The sequence below is a fragment of the Anas acuta genome, chromosome 1, assembly GCF_963932015.1.
Source record: "Anas acuta chromosome 1, bAnaAcu1.1, whole genome shotgun sequence".
Lineage (NCBI taxonomy): Eukaryota > Metazoa > Chordata > Aves > Anseriformes > Anatidae > Anas > Anas acuta.
Genome location: NC_088979.1, coordinates 1,130,177 through 1,149,901, shown reverse-complemented (window position 1 = coordinate 1,149,901; position 19,725 = coordinate 1,130,177). Strand labels below are relative to the sequence as shown.

Here is a 19,725-nt window from a genome sequence, read left to right as displayed (position 1 = left end):
CACGGCTTGGCACAGCTTTTCACAGCATGGCACAGTTTGGCACAGCATGACACAGCATGGCACAGCTTGGCACAGTTGGCACACGGCTCATTACGGCTCGGCACAGCATGGCACAGTTTGGCATGGCTTGACAGAGCTTGGCACAGCTTGGCACAGTTTGGCACAGCATGGCACAGCATGGCACAGCCTGGCACAGTTTGGCACAGCATGGCACGGCTTGGCACAGCTTGCCTTGGCACAGTTTGGCACAGCTTGGCACAGCTCGGCACAGCTCGGCACAGCTCGGCACAGCATGACACAGCATGGCACAGTTTGGCACAGCTTGGCACAGCTCGGCACAACCCTTCCTGTGCCCCAGGAGCCTCTGGCGAAGGCGAGCAGAACAGCACCCGCAATAAACCCCAGATCTTGTAAACAACCCCAATTTTTTAATTATTTTCTCCCTTTTCCTCTCGCTGAGCCCCAACCTCAACGGCCGGGCTCAGCTCCTCCCGCGGCTGGAAGCAGGGCAGAGCCTCGGCTCCCGAAATATTGATGGGCCTGGGGGAGCGAAAACGCTGCTTTGTGCCGTTTTAGCACCAAACACACAGCTGGAAAAAAAAAGCAGCCCCGGGGGTCCCCTTCTCCCAGCCGGATAAACCCCAAAACCCCCTTTTTTTCCTCCATCTCTGCCCTAAAATCCCCAGTTTTTGCACTTTTTTTTTTTTTTTTTTAATTACCCCTGATGTGCGCACTCACGGGCACGCACACGCTTGCACACGCATGTGCTCATGCTCGCAGGTGTGTACGTGCACACACGCAGTCACACGTGTGCACACGTGGGGTGCAGAGTTCCTGCACGTGTGTACACGCGTGGACACGAGTGCATGCGTGTGCCCACGAGTGTGGCTGTGTGTGCAGCTGTGTGCATGTGTACGTGTGTGCGCACACCCCTATGTGTGCAGATATGTCTGTGAGTGCATGTATGTACATACGTGTGTCTGTGTGTGTATGGATGTGTCCCTATATGTGTTCGTGTGTGTGTGGATGTGTACATGTGTGTTTGTGTCCATACATGTGTGTATGTGTCCATGTATGTAGGTATGTGTCCATATATACACATGTTTGTGTCCATATGTGTATGTATGTTTGTGTACATGTGTGTTTGTGTCCATATATGTATGTATATGGCCATATATGTGTGTGTCCATACGTGTTTGTGTCCATATATGTATGTATACGTCCATATATGTATGTATATGTCCATGTATGTATGTATATGTCCATATATGCATGCATGTTTCCATATGTGTATGTTCATGTCCATATGTGTATGTCTGTGTTCATACGTGTACATTTGTGTCCCTATATGTACATGTTTCTGTCCATATATGCATGAATGTTTGTATCCATGTATGTACATATGTACATATGTGTCCCTATATGTATGCAACCATGCATGTAGGTTTGTGCCCATACATGTCCATATGTGTCCCTATATGTACGTGTCCATGTATGTTTGTGTCCATACATGTACATTTGTGTCCCTATGTGTATCCCTATATGTACATATGTGCCCATGCATGTACATATATGTCCATGTATGTATATACGTTTGTGTCCCTACATGTACATGTGTCCTATACATGTACATACGTGTCCCATGTATGTACATATGTCTGTGTCCATGTACATGTTTCCCTATATGTACATATGTGTCCATGCACATACGTGTGTCCATGTATGTTTGTGTCCCTACAGGTACACACGTGTCCCCACATGTACATACATGTCCCATTCATGTACACACGTGCCCCATATATGCACATACATGTCCCCACATGTCCTCACATGTCCCATACATGTACACACATGTCCCCACATGCACATACATGTACATACAAGTACACATGTCCCATATATGTACATATACGGGACACGTACACATCTCCACATGTACATACGTGTACCATACATGTCCCATACATGTTCCCACGTGTCCCTACATGCACATACATGTCCCCACATGTACATATATGTCCCCACATGTCCCATACATTTCCCATACATGTCCCCACATGTACATACATGTCCATACATGTACATGTGTCCTGTATATGCACATACATGTCCCCACGTGTTCCTACATGCACATACATGTCCCCACATGTACATATATGTCCCCACATGTACACACATGTTCCATACATGTCCCATACATGTATACACGTGTCCCCACATGCACATACAAGTCCCCACATGTACACACGCGTCCCATATATGCACATACATGTCCCCATATGTACATACATGTCCCATACATGTCCCGTACATGTACACACGTGTCCCACACATGCACATGCACGTCCCCACGTGTACATACGTGTCTCATATATGCCCATACATGTCCCCATATGTACACATGTGCCCCATATATGTACATACATGTCTCCACATGTACATACGTGTACCATACATGTCCCATACCTGTCCCCACGTGTCTCTACATGCACATACATGTCCCCACATGTACATATATGTCCCCACACGTCCCATACATGTCCCATACATGTACACACGTGTCCCCACATGTTCCCCCCCCCCCCCCCGCCGGGGCCGGTCTCGAACCCGCGGCCCCGCGGTGCCCGGGCTCCGCTTCCCATCATGCCCCTGCCACCCGCCGGCTCCGCGGTGCTCCCTGGGAGTTGTAGTCCAGCGGCCGCCCCCCCCGCACTGCGCAGCGCGGGGCGCGGACTACACTTCCCATCACCCCTCGCGCGTCGCCCCGCTCCGACACCGCTCCCGCGCCTTTCCCCGCCTCAGCGGGCGGCCGCCATTTTGCGTGCCGGCTGAGGCGGCGGCGGCGGGGCAGGAGGGCGCGATGCTGGGCTCCAGGGCGGCCCGCCCGCCGCCGCCGGGGCTGGCGAGGCTCCTCCGTGCTCAGCCGTGGCCTCCGACCCCTCGGGGAGCCTCCGGAGCTCCGACAGCGACGCCCGGGCCGGCGGCAGCGCCGTTGGTCCCGGGCTCGGCCGGCAGGGGCCGCCGCGAGCCCGCTGTGAGGGGGAGCGCGGCCTTGCCCTGGCGGGGGGCGGCCTGCGGGGGGCGGCAGGGCCCGGGGGGAGCCCCCTCGGCTTTGGTCGCTGCGGTGGGCCCGGTGGTTGAGGGGTGTCCCCCCCATTCCAGCCTCGGAGCCCCCGGTGGGCGGCGGAGGGGCTCCTGTGGGGCTGTGCCGCCTGCGGGCCTGCTCGTCGCCGCGCTGGCTGCCTGCTACGTGAGGGACCGAGCCACTAAGGGTGATTATTGGTGTCCCCACAGGGCTATGGGGGGGGTTGGGGGGGGTCTCAGGGGGGAATTGGGGAGCTCTGAGGGGTGAGGGGGGTGCTGGGTGCCGGTCCCTGGGGGGTGCTGGGCTGTGGGGGTCCCTCAGGTGTTGGGAATGAGCCTCAGGGTGGGCACAGCTCCTTGGCTGCTCCCTGGGGTCGTGCCCTGTGTGTCAGAGCACAGCAGGGAGCTGTCACCTCACGCCGGGGTGTGGGCAGGGTGGTCCCAGGGGGGTTTTGGGGCGAGCTGAGTGCTTTTAGGTCAATGTGTAAGCGTGGGTTTGTGCCACAGCACTGGGTTTGAGTCCCCTGCCTGGTGCTGATGCAGCGTTTTGGGGCTGGGAGGGCTCTGGGTGGCCTCGTTAGTGCCTCTGGATGAGGTGCTGCTGGAGCCTAGCCCCTGTTAATGTTCTGCCAGGCACACACAGCTTGGCAAACCTCAGTCCTAGGGTGAGGAGCTCTTCGAGCTCTGCAAAATGAGGAGTTTTCGTCACGAGCCACTGCTCAGCAGCTGAGCTGGGGCAGGACGATGCCGTGGCTGCAGACAGGGCTCCTCGCCCCGTGGTTTTGGGCACGTCAGAGGTCGGTTTCCCCATGAGTAACGCTCAGCCTGCTGCGCTGGGCTGTTTGCTTGGAGGTTGTGCTGTCATTACGGGAAATCTCGTCTAATTAGCAGTTTGTGCCTCGCGCTCCTGGCAGCCAGAAGCACGCCAAGTGCTGCTGGTGCTGCCTCGTCCTGGAGCAGCAGAGGAAGAGCTGAGGCCTGTGGGGTGCTGGAAGGTGGCTGCTAGGGCCGGCTGGAATCCTAATTAGGCTCCTGCCTAATTGTGGCTGCTCGTTAGCACCCTGAGAGGGGCCACGGGGCAGAGCCACGTCTCCTGTGGCTGCCTGAGGAGAAGGGTTAGAGGCAGAAAACTGGGCATGGGTGGGTTGGAGAGGCCCAAAACGCTGGGTGGAGAGGGCAGAGAGCACCTGGAGCTGGGAGGAACTGGGAGGAGCCCCTCGGAGGTCAGGCAGCGGCTGGCAGAACTTTTTGGGGGGCTTGGATGTGTTGGGTAGAGGCTGCCCTTCCCCGTGCAGCCGGGAGGTGTCCTTCCTCACCCACAGAAGGATCTGGCTGTGCTGGGGCTGCTCTGTGGGCCCAGGAAGGCAGCAAGCAGGCAGCTTGCTCCTAACCTGCCCTCAGAAAGGGATCCTTGCTACCTGTGCTGGTTGGGGCCGTGCCCTGCACCCTTTCTGGGTCGTTCTGCAGCCGTGCCCGGCTCCTGACTCCTTTCTCTGTGTCTGTTTGCAGAAGATGCTCTGTTGGAGGCCGCGAGGTTCAACAACGTGTCTGAAGTCAACAGGTGAGCAGCTGCTGGAGGTGTGCGACGAACGCTGCTGCGCAGGACAGGTGGGGAAGCTCTGGGGAAGGGCTGGGCTCCTCCTGGGTGCTGCTGTGACCCCGCACGAGGCTGCGTGAGGGCAGGAGCAGAGCCAGGAGGGGCTGTGAGCGGTTACAGGTGAGCTGCAGGGTGGCTCACGGGTCCCTGCAGTGCGGTGCAGTGTGGTGTGGACGTTCCCCTCTAGGCCAGGAGCAGCAGAGCCACGTTTCGGTGGGTCTGTCCCCAAACTTACAGCTCTCACAGGCTCCTAACAACAGCCCTCCAGCGCTCTTGTTGGTGCTGAACCAGGACAGGGAGACGTTTTGGCAGCCTGCACGGGGTGGAAGCAGCCACTGCTGTGTTCCTGGCGGCCCCTGTTTCTCTCAGGGCTCTCCCACCCAGTGCAGGACCCAGGAGCTCCGTGCTGGGTGTCCTCCTGCGGTGAGGAGGAGGAGGAGGAGGAGGAAGAGGAGAGCCCTCCTGGCCCGCAGCCCGAGGATGCTCCGTGCACCCCTGGGGCTGAGCGGAAGCAGCCTGGCTCCTCCGGGGCCGGGGTCTGGTCTGGATCAAGGGCCGAGCAGGATATTGGTGCTCAGCTAATTGGCACATGTGTTCTGCTGCTGCTAATTGCAGGAAGCTGCTGCTCAGCGCTGCCGGGGTGATTTGTGAGCCTGCTGGGGCGCAGCAGCACCAGGGCTGCGGCTCAACACGGCCCAGCTGTGCTGCGTGCTCACAGCTTTGGTTTTTGTGCCCTTTCCTTCTGATCCCTGCCCCGCAGCACCCTGTATTTGCCCACAGGCATGAGGTTACAGTGTTCCCCCTGCTCCAAACAGCTTCAGCCTCAGCTTTATCACACACCCCAGCAGCCCAGAGCCTCCGTGTGCTGCTGGCAGGCTCCTGGAGCTCGCAGAGGCACCAACAGCAGCGTGAGGGGCTCCTGCTCTGCCCCCCTGCACGGAGCAGAGCCCCCGATCCGAGCTGAGCAGCGAGGGCTGCACCCAGGAGAGGGCAGCCCAGCCCCGTGAGCGCCCTGCTCCCTGCGCTGCCCCACAGAAACAGCCCTGAAGGAGTTTTCTAACGCAGCGTGAGGCTCGTTTAAACCCAAACCTCTCCCGGGGTGGCGGTGTGGCAGGGCCGAGGGGCTCGTGGCCTTGCTCGGGTGCTTGCTCTCCTCCTCTGCCACGAGGAGCTTGGCTTTGTTGGCTGCCTCGTTGGGCTTTTTGCAAGGTCCTTGCCCTGCTGGCTGCTCGGAGCTGGCCCCTTGGAGCAAAGGCTGTGCTATGCAGCAGGGAACTGCAGAGCTTTTAGGATAACTCTGTTCCTTATCCCCAAAAATGTTCTGATTTCTGTTGAAAGGAAGTGACTCTTCATTGCCCTAACCCAGAGGATGATCCGAATGATAACCAGGGAGTTTGGGGACCACCACAGGGGATCTGATGGCAGCAAGCATAGCCAGGAGATGTTCCTAAAACAAACAGCAATGCGTGGGTGGTGTGGGGACCAAGGAACGTGTGGCTGTGTCCTGAGGCTGTGTTGAAGGGAATTCCTCCGTATTCCAAGCAGCTTTTTCCTCGTTCAAGGATGAACGTTCCTTTCAGACAGAGCTCACGCTGACACGTCGGTGTTGCTGTGGGAAGGATCCCATGGCCCAAGGCTGGATCCAGCTCGAGATCCACACGCTCTGTTTCCCTCTGCTCTCAGCTCCCAGCAGGTTTTCTCCTCTTTGCCCTCTCTAAATGGGAGAAAACACTCTGATCCTTGCATCGAGGTCAAGGAATGCGTTAACTTTTGCAACCGTTCCCTTTGGAGCGTGTGGCCAGCTCTTCCCTTCAACCCCTCGTGCTGGTGTGGAGGGCGAGGCTGCTCTTCTAGAAGGCTGCTCGCCTTTCTTCATGGGCACACGTGATGGAAGGAGCCGTGCAGTGCTGCAGCCTTCATGCCTCTTGCACCTTTTTGTAGCCAGGCTGCAAGGAGGAGCTGAGATAAGCTGGCAGGACCACGGTGGGTCCGTGGAGATGAGCCTGGTTGGGGATAAATGGGTTCTGCCCACGAACACTGCTCTCATCTTCCAGCTCCCTGCAGTGCAGGGGGCGGGCTGGGAGTTCAGCTGCTTGTTCCCCATCTGTGTTTGGGCACATTGAAGGCATTTAGAAACTGCTCTTGAAATCCCCAACTGGGCTGTGGTGTTCCCTTTGCTTACGCTCACTGGGCCTGTTGTTGTTAGAATATGTCCGAGTTAATGAGCACATGAGTTTTTTAGGGTAAACAGACTTTTTTTTCCCTTTAAAAGTTCCCTTTAATCTCACAACGCGTGCACCGGGTCGTGCAGCGCTTCATTTCAGAGAAGTTTTTGCCTGGTTATGAAGCTGGATTTGGCCTCGGGGGCTCGGAGCAGATAGGGCAGCTCGGATTTCTCCACGTCGGCCGTGAGATATCGTGGCAGGCTCGTGTGCGCTTCACCCTGGGAGGCTGGGAGACCGAAATGTTGGCAGGGAGGAGGAGGAGGAGGAGGAAGAGGAGGGCAGCAGGGGTTAAGGAGGAAAGCTGGGCAACGAGCTGGTGCTGCCGCTCAGCCTCTCAGGGTTTGCAGGGCATTTTGCCTTAACGCTTCCTGTGCAGCATTATTTTCTCCTGCTTTTTGTAGCGTTCTGAGCCTAAAATCTCCCCGGACCTGTGTTTGTGTGCTGAGTCATAAGAGCAGGCTTTGCAGCCAGCAGCCCAGCAGCCGGCCGCAGGAGCCAGCAGCTCTCCTGCCTGTCTCCAGAACTGCTCAAACGCAGCGTGCCCAGACCCTGGCTGGGAGCAGACGCTGCTTCAGCTGGCACAGCCGCACAGACAGAGCCAGGGAGCACCCAGGGGGCGTGCAGGCTGCAAGCTTCAAACTGCAGGACAGAAATGAGCTTGTGCTGTGGCTCTGTTTTCTTCTGCTTTCCCCATCACGTGCGTTCTGCAGTGCTCTCACCCACCCTTCGTGTCCCTGGGCAGCCCCGCTCTCCTCCGAGGGTTCATTTTCCCTTCTGAAATCCAGATGTGTAAGAGCTTCCCTCTAATTTTTGGCATTTTTTCATAATGTTTCCTGAGTTCACGTGTCTCTGTGAAGCACTGCAGCCCGTTACCAGCCCTGAGCTGCTCGTGCAGAGCTTGGGAAGCAGCCACGACCCATCTCAAGGAGGAACAGCAGCAAGATCAAAGGCTTTTGAGCAGCCTGCCTGGTGCCCTTCAACGGGCAGCTCCTTCCTCCAGCCCTAGCAGGAGGATTATGCTTTCATGCTGGGAATGCTGCTGGTTTGGGATGGATTTTTTCCCCGTGTAAAGCCGAGGGCAGATCCCAGGAGGGCGAGCGCTTCGTAGGGTGTCAGCCACCCCTGCGGTTAAACGCTGACATATTGGGGACGGGCTGGGGGAAAAACGGAGCGGCCGAGGGCAACAGAAGCTATTGTTGTGGAAAAGTTCAAGTTTCCAGCTTCCTCTTCCTCCACCTGTCGGGAGGGCGAGCTGGGCCCGCTCCCGGCGCTGAGCACAAACTCAAACATGCCCTCTGGGCTCGGCTGGGAGCGCGGTGTCAGCGAGTTAGTCACCCAGAACCCCGGCAGCGGGGTGAATAGGAGGCACATCTGTCTGGGGGCAGCGGGGGGAGAGGGCACGGCGCCGCGCGGCGGCCGGCTCGGGCTCGGGTTCTTTCTGTGCCGGGCGGAGGGATCAAAGTGCTGGAGCTTTGCGAGCTGCTGTCTCGAGGCAAAATAGCCCGGGCGCACAAAGCAGCGCGGGGCGCTCTCTCCCGAGGCTCCTCCGGCAAATTCCAGAGCACCTGGTGATGTTCTGCTGGATCCTCTGCTCCCTCCTCTTATTTTCAGGGAAATCTTACAGCCTGCGCATCGCCTCTTGGAGCTGTGGGGCTCCACAGGCAGAGGAGATGCTGCCAGACTCCAACCTGGATCTCCAAATGTTAGAAATCCATCAGGAAAATCTGCTTGCGCAGAACACTGGAGAAGCAGCCGAGCTTTCTGCCCTAAAATTGTGAGGTTTTTCTCTAATCCTTAAAATTCACACACTCCAACGAACAACCAACACAAAAAGCCCCTTGCCCTGCACCAGAGCCCTGTTTTCATCCCAGCCGTGTGGCTTGGGGTCTGTGGGGTACCTGCTGCTTGTAGGAACACCACAAACAGTGCTAACAGGGCCACGCACGCACGGGAAACTGCTTAGTAGGTAAGAGTGAGTGTCCTGGATCTTATTTGGTTAAAATGTGGATAAACATCCTAAACATTGATCGGAGGAGTTTATTTAATTAAAAAAAATACTCCTGCTGGTAAATACATTTGGCTGTCTAGGAGCTGAGCAGTGGTCGTCGCTTTATCGATTGTCATATCATTAAATCAGGCGGGGAAAAAATTAATGATAGGCTTGAAGACCCTGAACATAAAGTTCAGTTGTCTAGAAAATCTGTTAAGTTGCTGAGCATCTTGCAGTGACTTAAAAAAAAAAAAAAAAAACAACAAAAATGGGGCTCCTAAATGAAATGTCAATGCGTGTTCTGCCAGATGAGCCGATGCTGGTAATGCTCTGCGCTCCGCTCGGTCGTGTGGCGTTCCAGATGCTGGCGATTCTCTGGATTCCTGAATGGAAAAGTACCCGCTTCACCCTCATGTCTGAGCTCCCAGCCCCTCATCAAATCCTGCAGCAGAGCCCCCAGCGTCCTTCCTGGTGGGTGCACCGCGTTGTAACAGCTTTGGCTGCTGCACCAAGAGCTGATTTAATGCTTTTGTCATCTGGGAGTGCAGATAATTCATCGTTCAGGACGCGCTTCCAGAGAACCTGCAGAGAAAGGAAGCCTCCCAGGGAGCTAACAAGTAGTTTTTAGCATCTCCAGAGCACTTTGAGGTTGCTGTCCTGCCCTCTGTCCCCTCAGAGACACACAGTGACCTGTTCAGCTGCAGTTCACCGTCAGGAGGGAACAACCATCAACCTGCCTTCTGTTTTGGGGGTAAAACCGAGCTTTTGCATCAGCAACCCAGCGGGTGGGGGACGTTCTGCTTGGGGCTCTGCTCCTCCATCATGCCAACACCACGGTGAGTGCAAGGGGCGCTGTCAGGCTGTGCACTGATATTTGCAGCCCCAAAGACACCCAGAGGTGGCTGCGAGGTGTTGGCTGAGCTGCGAGCCTGCTGGGCTGTACCTGCTGTGCCTCTGGGGCTTTCCTTCCTGCCTTCCTCCTCATCTCCTGGGCTCCCGCCAGGTTCTCTCCGTGGCATTAATATTTTACTTCCTTTTGCTTGCTGGGTTTTACCTGGAGGCCTTCGTACCGCTCAGGGAACAGCACGATGGCAAGAAGGGAAATTATCAAACTGCTGGGACCTGTGGTGGCTGCGGGTCCGCGTCCACCTCGTTTATCCAACCCCGTGGGTGCGTGGCTGCACGTCCTGCCTCGTCCTGGGCACGTCCTGGCTGCGTTACGGGGTCAGAAAGCTGCTCACGAGGTTTTGTCTGAAGCTGCCTGGGGCTGGGGACGTGCACGCGTGCGCAGCGTGGATCCCGTGAGGGCTCTGGGTGCGACCTGGTGCCTTTGCTGCCGCAGGGTATCGGGTGTCAACCTGTGCGGAACAAGGGGCTGTTGTTTACCTGGCACACAGCTCTTTGTCCTTACGCTGTAACCCTGGTGAAGGCAGTGTAAGCCTTCTGTTGGTGCTGTGGATCATTTACAGGGATCGTGGCCTTCGGAGCTGTACTCAGGAACCACAACCAAAGGCTGCCGGTTGCTGGTTCATTTTTTGAGCTGTCGCAGTGCTGCCCTGCAGATTTCCCTGGAGACACCTCTCCTCCCTGGGCTCAGGGCCTCTTACAGGCTCCAGACTTGTAGGATCCCTGTGGGATCTCGGCTCTAGAACCTGATGAGCACTTGGTAGCTCTCCTGACAAAAAGGGCTGCTGCATATCACCCCCGGTACCCGCTGGTGTGCACAGCCTCCTGACGTCCTCTACCTGTTGCCTCCCACGCTCTCGTGCTCCCAGTCTCATTCTGGTAGGGTACAAAGGTGCGGCTGGAGGGGAGCAATGAGGACTTCATTTTAGGAATCTGATTTGGGTAAGAGTTCTCTGGTGCCTCACACCAGCAGGGAGCCCAGTATTCAGCTGTGCTTAACCACGAGCCAGAGCTTAGGCACTGGTTCTGCTGCCTGGGGTAGCTGTAGGGTTGGGGAACGGGTTTGTTCCTGGGATAAGTTTTTAGTAAAACCACTGCGAGGGATTTTGGGCAGGTGGAGGAAGGCTCACACAGCAGGCTGAGGGCAGTTAATTTGCAGAGGGTACCCAGATTCAGGCACGTACCCTGTCTGAGCCCTCCAAGAAGTGATCTGGCGTTCAGCACACGCGAGCAGCCACAGCCACAGTTGTGCAGTCGTCTTATCTGCGGTTCTGGAGGCAGTGTAAGTACTTAGCACCAGTCTGGCGCTTGCACGGCTGCAACTTGGCTCATTTTCACTTCTCACAACCCCTGGGTTTGGTGGTTGCTCGTCCCTGCTGTCCGAGGGATGTGCTGTGCAGTGACGCACACCAGGACGATGGCACAGCCTCCGTTTGGGGAAGGGAAGGAGGACGAGCTGTAGCCCTCCCAGCTTTCTGAACCCCCCCTGGACATTAACTCCTGCAGCACGCCGTCCTGTGGGGTGGGAATGGGATTGTGGTGCTGCACCCAAATGTGTAGGGTTCGAATCTTGTCTCACCTCATTTAACTTGGGCACTCCACAAGTTGTGCCTGAGCTCTGAACTTCCCTCCTGCCTTGTGGCAGCAGAGGCAATGACACTTTCAGACACTCCTTTCGTGCCACCTGGGCTTTGCACTTGTAGGATGAGCTGCGTTAGCCTCTGCAGGGCTCTGTCCCTTGCCTTTAGCTGCGGGGGCTAAAAATGAGGGATTGCAGGGTCAGAAGATGGAGAAAGGGCAGCGAGGCCAGAGAGCCTGGAGCCGGGCTCTGCTCAGGGGTGCCCAGGGCCAGGAGCAGAGGCCCCGGGCCCAGCCTGGTGCCCGGGAGGTGCCCTCTGGGCCCCAGGCAGCACTGCTGTGCTGGGTGGGTGCCCAGAGAGGGGCTGGGGGCTCCTCTGAGGGGGCTCCAGCAGCTGCTGGGACCTGGGGCGAGCGGCTCCGTGGGGCCCTGCTGGGGCAGGGGGTGAGTGGCAGCACCCAGGGGTGCCCCCAGCGTCAGCCAGGTTTGTCAGGCTGTGATTTGATCCCTCTTAGTTTTTGAGTTTGTTCCGTTTGTTCTCTTGTTGTGCATGAGAAGTGTAAAATTTCCCCCGCTGGCACGTGTTTTGGAGATCTCCTGAGCTGCTTCTGAAATCCTCGTGGCTGCAAGGCTGGCTGAAGGTTCAGACCTGCCATCAGGTTGTAGGTTAAGCAGCTTCGCTTAGGACACTCCGTGTCTTGAGCTTGAGACACTCGGTGTTGTGCCATTAGCTGCAGCCTGCTCGTTGTGTCTCTGCACCTCCTTCCTCACCCTGTCTCTCTCCTGTCTCTCTCCTGCCCAGGTTGTTGCTGGAAGGCACGGACGTCAACGCCAGGCACCGGCTGGGCTGGACTGCTCTGATGGTGGCAGCTATCAACAGAAATTCCAGGTGAGTTTGTCCCAGCGCTCGCCATCACCCGGGGGTAAGCTGCTGCTACAGCTGCCTCCCTGCTCGATAAAACCACGCTGAGCTCCGCAGGGGTTCTGTAAATTTTGGGCGTTTTGGGGCGTGTTGAGCAGCGGGACCCGAGGGGGCTTTTCGCTCCTCATCGCCCCGTGCGTGGCGTGGCAGATGGAGCTCTGCAGCCTGAGAGGTGCTGAGCTGACAGTGCCATTCCACGGCAGCAGGCTGATTTTGGCACCTGATGAGGCTCGGGGTGTTATCAGCAGGTCCTTTAACGCCAGGGCCTCAAATAGCTCCCGTCAGAGCAGCCGCGTCCCTCCTGGCTTGTGGGGCCTTTGCCGGGTCTTTCATGCTAGGCCTTTATGAAGCAAAAAGGCCGAACGCCGTGCCCTCCCTCCTGAGTTCCCATGATGATCGCTGTGGCTTCTTGTAACCTTTTAAAGGCACTCCTAAATATATTCAGTCTACAACTAAATTCAATTAGTTTTTTTTTTTTTTTTATTTAAAGAAAAAAAAAAAAGAGAAAGAGAAATCCAATTTTCGAAAACGTGGGACAGACGGGAGAATGAGCTTTGATGTTACAACCTCTCGGGGATGCTTTACTTAGTCACAAGTTCATAAGCAAAAAAGCCTAATGACTTGGGAAAACACAGGATTAAAGCGGGGCACAAAGGCCGAATATCCGCTCTCGGGCGACACGATTCGGATCCGTGTGCCGAGTTCGTGTGTGGTGCAAACTTTGATGTGTGCTATGACAAGCTGGAAGTCGTGACCTCCTCGGGGAGCTCCTTAAGACGGGCACAGAGGCGGGGGACGGGGACTGTTTGTTTAACTTTGATGTCCGAGCAGCAACGGGCCCCGTTGTTTGCCCGGCCGCGGAGGGCCGCGCTTCGGAGCCTCCCACCTCTGCCGCAGGACAATGGTCAGCAATGGAGTGTGACGGCTGTTGACCATTCCAAGTGAGCGGTGGACCAGAACAGGGCTTCCCGAGTTGCAAAGGCTCAGAGGAGACGGGGAGAAAGGCCGTTCACGGTACAGTAATTGCCTAAAATCAGGTAGAAATGCTAATGGAAACGTCGAGGCAGGGCCGGGCGCGCGGCACCCAGGCGGGTCCCTCGCTGCAGGCACAGCACCAGCAGGGCATCGTGCTGGGGAGCTGGCAGGAAGGCAGCGCTGGCCGTGGTGCCTGAATTGTGTTTGTTTTCCCCACGTTTTGGACAAACATTGACTTGAATTGAAAATTAGGAGTCCTGGAGTATCTGAAGCCTGGTAGGACGTGTCTCTGACAATATACCAGAAGAGTAATTAGGCACTTCACGGAGACAAACATTGGTGCCAGCCCGCCAAGCTTACTCCTGGTGTAACAGCTCTGTTGCTACCACTGGGGCGATGCCAGACGTATTTTTGGGCCGGGTGTGGGAGCGGGGAGAGCCGGGCGTGGGGAGCTGCTGGCTTTGACTCAACGGTGTAGGTTTGCCCGCAGAATTGTACACACTTGGCTTTTCCCTTCCAAACGCAGCGCCTGCTGCTGCTCGGGATCTCTCACAGTCCCTTTATACACTTTGGGGACTGGGCTGAATGCAGCTCACTGCACTCTGCAGGAGGATGCAGGATTTTTGGCTCTGCCCAGCCACAGCAGCTGCATTACAAATTGTGAGGATTTAGGTTCTCAGCTCCTCAGTCAGCCTCTGGGGCTGAGCTGGGTCTCTGGCTCTCACGTCAGAGGAGCGGTCAGCGGTGGCTCGGAGGTGGCCCAGATGCAGCCGCTGAGCCAGGGTCTGCACCTTTAGCTTGGGAGAAGCACAAGGTCATTCAATTTTGCTTAAATGCGCTCTGCCAACACTTCTTTTTTTAATGTTTTCGCTACCTGAGCGAGTCACCCAGCCTGGCTTCAGGGGGCCGTGGCGCTGGTAGCTGAAATGAGTGTTTTTGTGTTAGAACCACTAAGAGAAAGGAAGCCTTCAGCCCCAAATTGCTGTCTCTCCCAAGTCGTTTTTCAAAGTGGAACTATGGCTTGGAGTCTCTGCTGTGCTGCTGGAGATTTCCGTGACCTGTCCTTTAGCTTTGTAATGTTTCCCAATTTTCGCAGCCCTCACTCTTCCAATTAGACAGCTACAGTCCATATGTTTAATCGAATTTCAGAGGCGCTGCATTGATGATTCCTGTCAGCTGCCCTCAGCTACAAGATGAAATCCCAGGTGCCAGCAGGGATCTTTGGGGTCTGTATTTTCTTTTTTTTCAACGAAAACACTGATCGTTCTCCTCCTCTTGAAAATTTCCCGTGTCCGAAACATCCTGAGGCACTGAGCAGCGATCCTGGTGTGTTCCCACTTGAGGTTTGTGTTTCTACTGATCAGTTTTGAGGGTGTGTAGCTGGGAAGGAGCAGAGTGCTGGCTCCTAGCCCCAGAACTGGGCACTTTGCTCTGCTGCCTGGGGCAGGGCAGGGGCTGTGCGTGGACTTGGGTCAGCCTCAGCAGCACTTTTTGTAGAAAACGTGGACATTTCTTCGAGAAGAACAGGTTGTGTGATCTGCAGGAGAGGGACTGGGCTGCCACGACGTCTGGGATCCACTCGGTCTCTGCTGGGTGGCTCGGGGGAGTTATTTCTCTTCTCCTGGCCTTTAAATGCTGTGCGTGTCTTTGTGTGCTGCTGGGGCTCTCTCTTGCACTGCAGATTCCCAGGGCCACCGCGCACGGTGCCAGGCAGAGTTCAAGCCCCCAGCCGTTGCTGAGATGCCAATTACAGAAATGAAGGGAGGCTGCTAATTGCTGCGGCGTGGCGCCTGATTTTGCTGTTGGGTGATGTAAATTTAGCTGGGATAATCTAGATGATGTAAAACAACGTAGATGATATAAAAGCATTGTAGAATGAGTTTTGTTCCTTTTTTGTTCTCCTAATAAGCGCGTTTCCTTCTTCCAGACCTTTCCTGAGGCAGGGATAGATCGACTTTGAGGGTTGATTTTTATAAGTGAGTGGGGGTCCCGCTCCAAACCCCTCTGCTCTGTGGTGAGACAGCTTGTAACCGGGTTGAGATAGAGACAGATCAGCTGTCAGCACGTTTACACAGGCAAAGGAGGGTTTCTGCTCCAATTCCTGTTGCTGGGGGAGCTTTAGCATAGCTAAGGATGCGCTGATGCTGGTTTTAGTCCAAACATAGGGACGGGTAAGTGTCACCTCACGCATTCTGCAGGGTCTGACAGCCCTGAGGAGTAACCCAGGTGGGTGGCTGTGCACACACACAAACACACACACTTACTTTTCATGTACATTTTCCTTTTGGAGTGGCTCCTGGCCTGTTTCTTCTTCAGTATCTGTGTGAGCCCGTTCTTCCGAACCTCAAGCCCTGTTTTAAAATGGTTTCTTAATTCTCCTGGAAAGACGTCCGTGTTAAAAGGGAGGATTTATGGCCGATGTGAAAAACGCTGCTAGGGGCCTTCTTCCCTTGGCCGTACCTGCTAGCTTTGCACATCTACCATATTTATAGTAATTAAGCTTTAATTAAACGCTTGCTGCGAGCTTTGTGGGTTTTGTGCCTTCGTTAAAATCAGCTCTCATGAATAAAACCAAACGAAGCAGCGAGTACCTCAGCAGGCCAGTGGCCCAGGCCCTGCACGGCGAGGTGACGGGTTTCTCTGCAGCAGTTCCCACATTTTACAGCCCGGAGAGAGAACAGAAAACGACTTTTGCCGCGGCTGCCTCTGTCCCAGCAAGGTCTCTGCCCCAGGGGGTGTTTGCTGGGACCAGCTGCAGCTCTGGGTGGGAGTGAGGCAGAGCTGCCTGCTTTGGGGGAGGCTGGGTGTGTTTCCTCAGGGTAAGCACACAAGTCCTCATCTTTCCAGCTTCCCCTTTTCCTCTTTGCTAATATAACTGCAGGGCTTCTGTCCATCTTCCTGCGCCCTTTCTCACATCCCCGTCTTGTTTTACACTGGGAGCCCTTCAGTCTTGCACTAAGTGCCTCCAGCAGCTGTGCAGAGATCTTATCAAGATGCCCCCAGTGAGTGCAGGGAAAGCAGGAGGAGGGACAGGAACAGAGCCCAGCTCCACCTAAAGAGCAGTTTCTTTAGTTAAACAGATGTTTTCTGTCGGAAGCTCGTCCCCAGCTCCCTTTCCCATGGGTGTTGTTCAGTCCAGACCCCTTTGTGCTCTCAGAAAGCAGCAAGGGCCGGCCTCAGAGCTCTGTGCTGCTGAATCATTCCTTCCCCGTGCTTTGCAGTGCGTCTTGCTTCTTCATCCAGTTCAGTGTGAGCTCCTGCCTTCGCCTCCCAGCTGTACATCTTCCTGTTTCATCAGGGGCTTTGCCCTCTGGTTCCTCCCTTCGCTGTTCCAACATCCTCTCCTTTTCTCTATTTCCCTTCTGCAGCTTTGGCTTCTTCCCCCCCCCTTTTCTCCTTATGATTCCATCTTCAGGTCTGGATCTTTTTCCTTCTCAACACCTTCCTGCCAAAGACAAGTGACTCCTCTGGGCCTCAGCAATCCTTTTCCTTCCCCATCTTTCTCTGTAGACAACAGAGCTGTGGAGCAGAGGCTCTCACAAGGAACCAGACCCAGCAGTGCCTGGCCCCTTCCCTCCTCCACCTCTCCGCACAGAGAGGAGCTGGGGAGAGGCTCCCCCTCTGCGCTGCTGTGGCTCTTGAAGGCTGGGACGTGTGCCTCTTCCACACGTACCTGGGCTGCGTAGAAGGTGCTGTGCAGATGTTTTATTTTGGTAATAACAGCACATCGTGCATGGCAATATTCTGGTGGGTGCGTTCCAAGGCTTGCAGCGAGGGCTGACCGATCGGAGCTGCTCCTTGTCTATAGGCACTGACGTGATGAACTGCCGCAGCCTTGTCACCTATATTAGCTACATACATCTGTTCTCTGGGATTTTTTTCACTCCTTTCACTTCAGGCGACTGTTTCAGAGCTGTCTGCAGCAGAGCTGGCAAGATACCTGGATGCCTTCAGAAGTGCACGTGTCGGATGTCAAGGAGCTGAGGAGTGACACGAGGTTTTCTGCTGAGGATGCTGCATTTTGGGGGCTTGCTCCTGTAAACCGAGGCATTGTGGTGGAGCAATGGGGTCTTCTTTGTCTGGGGCTCCCACCAGAGCTCGGGGCAGCCGGATATCAAAACACATCAAGGTTTTTGCATTGTGCTGCTAACTCACGGTCATGGGGATCACCGGGCTTCGTGCTTCACCAACCCCAGCTGCCGGCGGCTTGGTCCGGGCGCTGCGCCTCTCCTGACGCAGCCCCAGCCACGTCCAGCCACCTCGTCATTGATTTCTCCCCCCCCCCTCCCTGCATTGTATGGATGTATTTATTTATTTAACAATATGTTGGGCCGGCCATTAAAAGCAGAAAGCACTTTCTCCGATCGATCGAGCTGCCCAGCGAACTTCAGCTCAGCGCTGCCCTCTGAGTCATCAGCAGGGTCAGCGCGGATTTGTATTCACGCTGATGAATAGGCCCTGCCTCTAATCGAATGAAAACTTGATCAGCAAATTAAAACTCGGCTCGTTGAGGCTGTTGAGCACAGGTGAGTTATGGAGGGGCCTAGGCCAGCTCCAGGCTGTGTCCCTCTCTGGGTATCTGGTGAGAGTTTTCTGCCCCAAAACCTGTGCCAAGAGAAACGAAACGGGAGGAATATTGACCAGGGACTCCTCCAGTGAGCACCCACCCCTTTATTAATACCCAGTAACTGAGCTACAGAGGAGAGAGCTGCCTTGATGCCTTCCATAGCATTTTGACCAGAGCCTCACAGAGCTTCAGAGAGCTTCCGTAATTAATCCCCGGAGCTGCCTTTTGACCCGGGAAGCATCTACACCTCTTCCCCCTGGAAAACTGGGATTTTTTAACCAGATTTAACTGGGATTTCTAACCAGAGACTAGATTGCTGGACCGTGCTTTGTTAGTGCCATCTGATTTCTCTAAGTCCTTTGCTTATTCCAATCCACACGCTTTACACCGATGAGTGCGGTCGCTCTGCATTTTGATTCTGCTGTTACCTTTCCTAAAGGCTAATTTGCTTGAATGTCCCATTACCTGCAAATTGGATGGGTACGATCAATAGTTGTGATTCCAGGAACGGCTGGCTGCTGCAGAAGTGCCCGGAGGGGACGACACGTCCCAAAAGCAGGAGGTTAGATTGAAAGATGGTTGGACAGAGAGGCTGGATGTACAGCACGGTGTTATCGGGCCAGCGAGTCCCTTTCCCTTCCTGTTTACAGGATCCCAGAGCCTGAAAAAAAAGGAGCTGCCATCAGGGGCCGGGGTTTTGGAACACCAAATTTTGCCAGTAAGAGATCCTATCAGTGCTTATTAAACTCGAGCCTCCCAGCAGTCTTAAGAGCTAAGGAAATGTTCCTTATCTCTGCTTTATAGATGGGGGGGAAATGGTGAAAAGGGTCATTAACGGAGAGAGCCGGGCAGTGCAGACACCGTAACCTCCTGCCTGCACATTCAGGCTGCCTGGCAGCTGGCACACGTGGTACTCTGCTAAACTTCTCCTGAAAGGTTGTTGTCCAGGGGGCAATGCTGAAGGTGTACGCTCCGAATGGAGAGGAAAGGGCTTCCTGAGAGCCACCAGAAGCACATGGAGGTGATAGCTGATGAAGTGCCTGGGAAGAACTATTCATCTCGAGGTAGGCACTAAGAACAGGACAGGAAGACAGATGAAGCTACCAAGGAAATTACAAGGCATTGTGTGTTTTCCTCTGACTCATTTGGTACCCGTTTCTCACCCCTGGGCTGCGAGGTTGTGGATTAAAGCCCTGCACTGGGACTTGGGATCGTTTCTCTTCAAATGAAGAAGAGGCAGCGACCTTAAAACACATCATAGCCTGTCAGCTAAAATGGCAGTGGAGGGATCTCTTCGGTGGTGACAGCCGTGAGGCCTGGGTCCGAGGAGGGAGGTGTGTCCGTATCAGAACCTGTGCTGCGAAGGACTTGAAGGATCAGAGCGGCTTTCTGCAGCTGAAGCTCCCCCAGAGGTGCTGTGCTGGATGCGAGGGCTTCACAGTAAGTCAGCTGCTGGGGCTGAGCAATCCAAGGCTTTACCTGAGGCAGATTGCACTCACGATAGCGTGCTGCTCGGCAGCTGGGCTCCCACCTGAGTCCTCTGCTCCTGTTGCACCTAAGGCCACTCACTATTTAATTGTCCATCCCTAGGTCCTCAACAAAGAAACCACGGGGGAACAGGGCAGTGCCTGCCCCACGGTTTTCCATCCTTGTACCTCCTGCTTCCCACAGGGATTGCATCTTCAAGATCTCCGATGCGCTTCTCTCGCAGCACTTACTGGGCTGAGCAGCACTGGTACTGGAGTTGCAGGATGTCTCCAGAGCAATCCAGCACTGGGTCTGTGCACAGATCAGTGAGCTCCTCCAGGTAGAAGCCCTGTCTGTGGCACCGTCATTTCTCCTGCTTTGGAGCTGTGGACAAATGGCACACCTCATACACA

General features: G+C 55.3%; 1 protein-coding gene across 3 annotated transcripts in view; it reads left to right on the top strand.

The window, feature by feature from the left end:
* The first annotated feature begins 2,789 nt into the window (after positions 1-2,789).
* CLPB (ClpB family mitochondrial disaggregase) overlaps positions 2,790-19,725 on the top strand; it is a 61,475-nt gene continuing 44,539 nt past the window's right edge. Inside the window, exons 1-3 of one of the 3 annotated variants that reach the window (XM_068683900.1) lie at positions 2,790-3,272; positions 4,594-4,645; positions 12,184-12,270. In XM_068683900.1, coding sequence (XP_068540001.1) covers positions 2,861-3,272; positions 4,594-4,645; positions 12,184-12,270 — 551 coding nt within the window. In that variant the 5' untranslated portion in view covers positions 2,790-2,860. The remainder of the gene's footprint in view (positions 3,273-4,593; positions 4,646-12,183; positions 12,271-19,725) is intronic. The other 2 variants (XM_068683815.1, XM_068683995.1) reach the window with 2 other exon arrangements.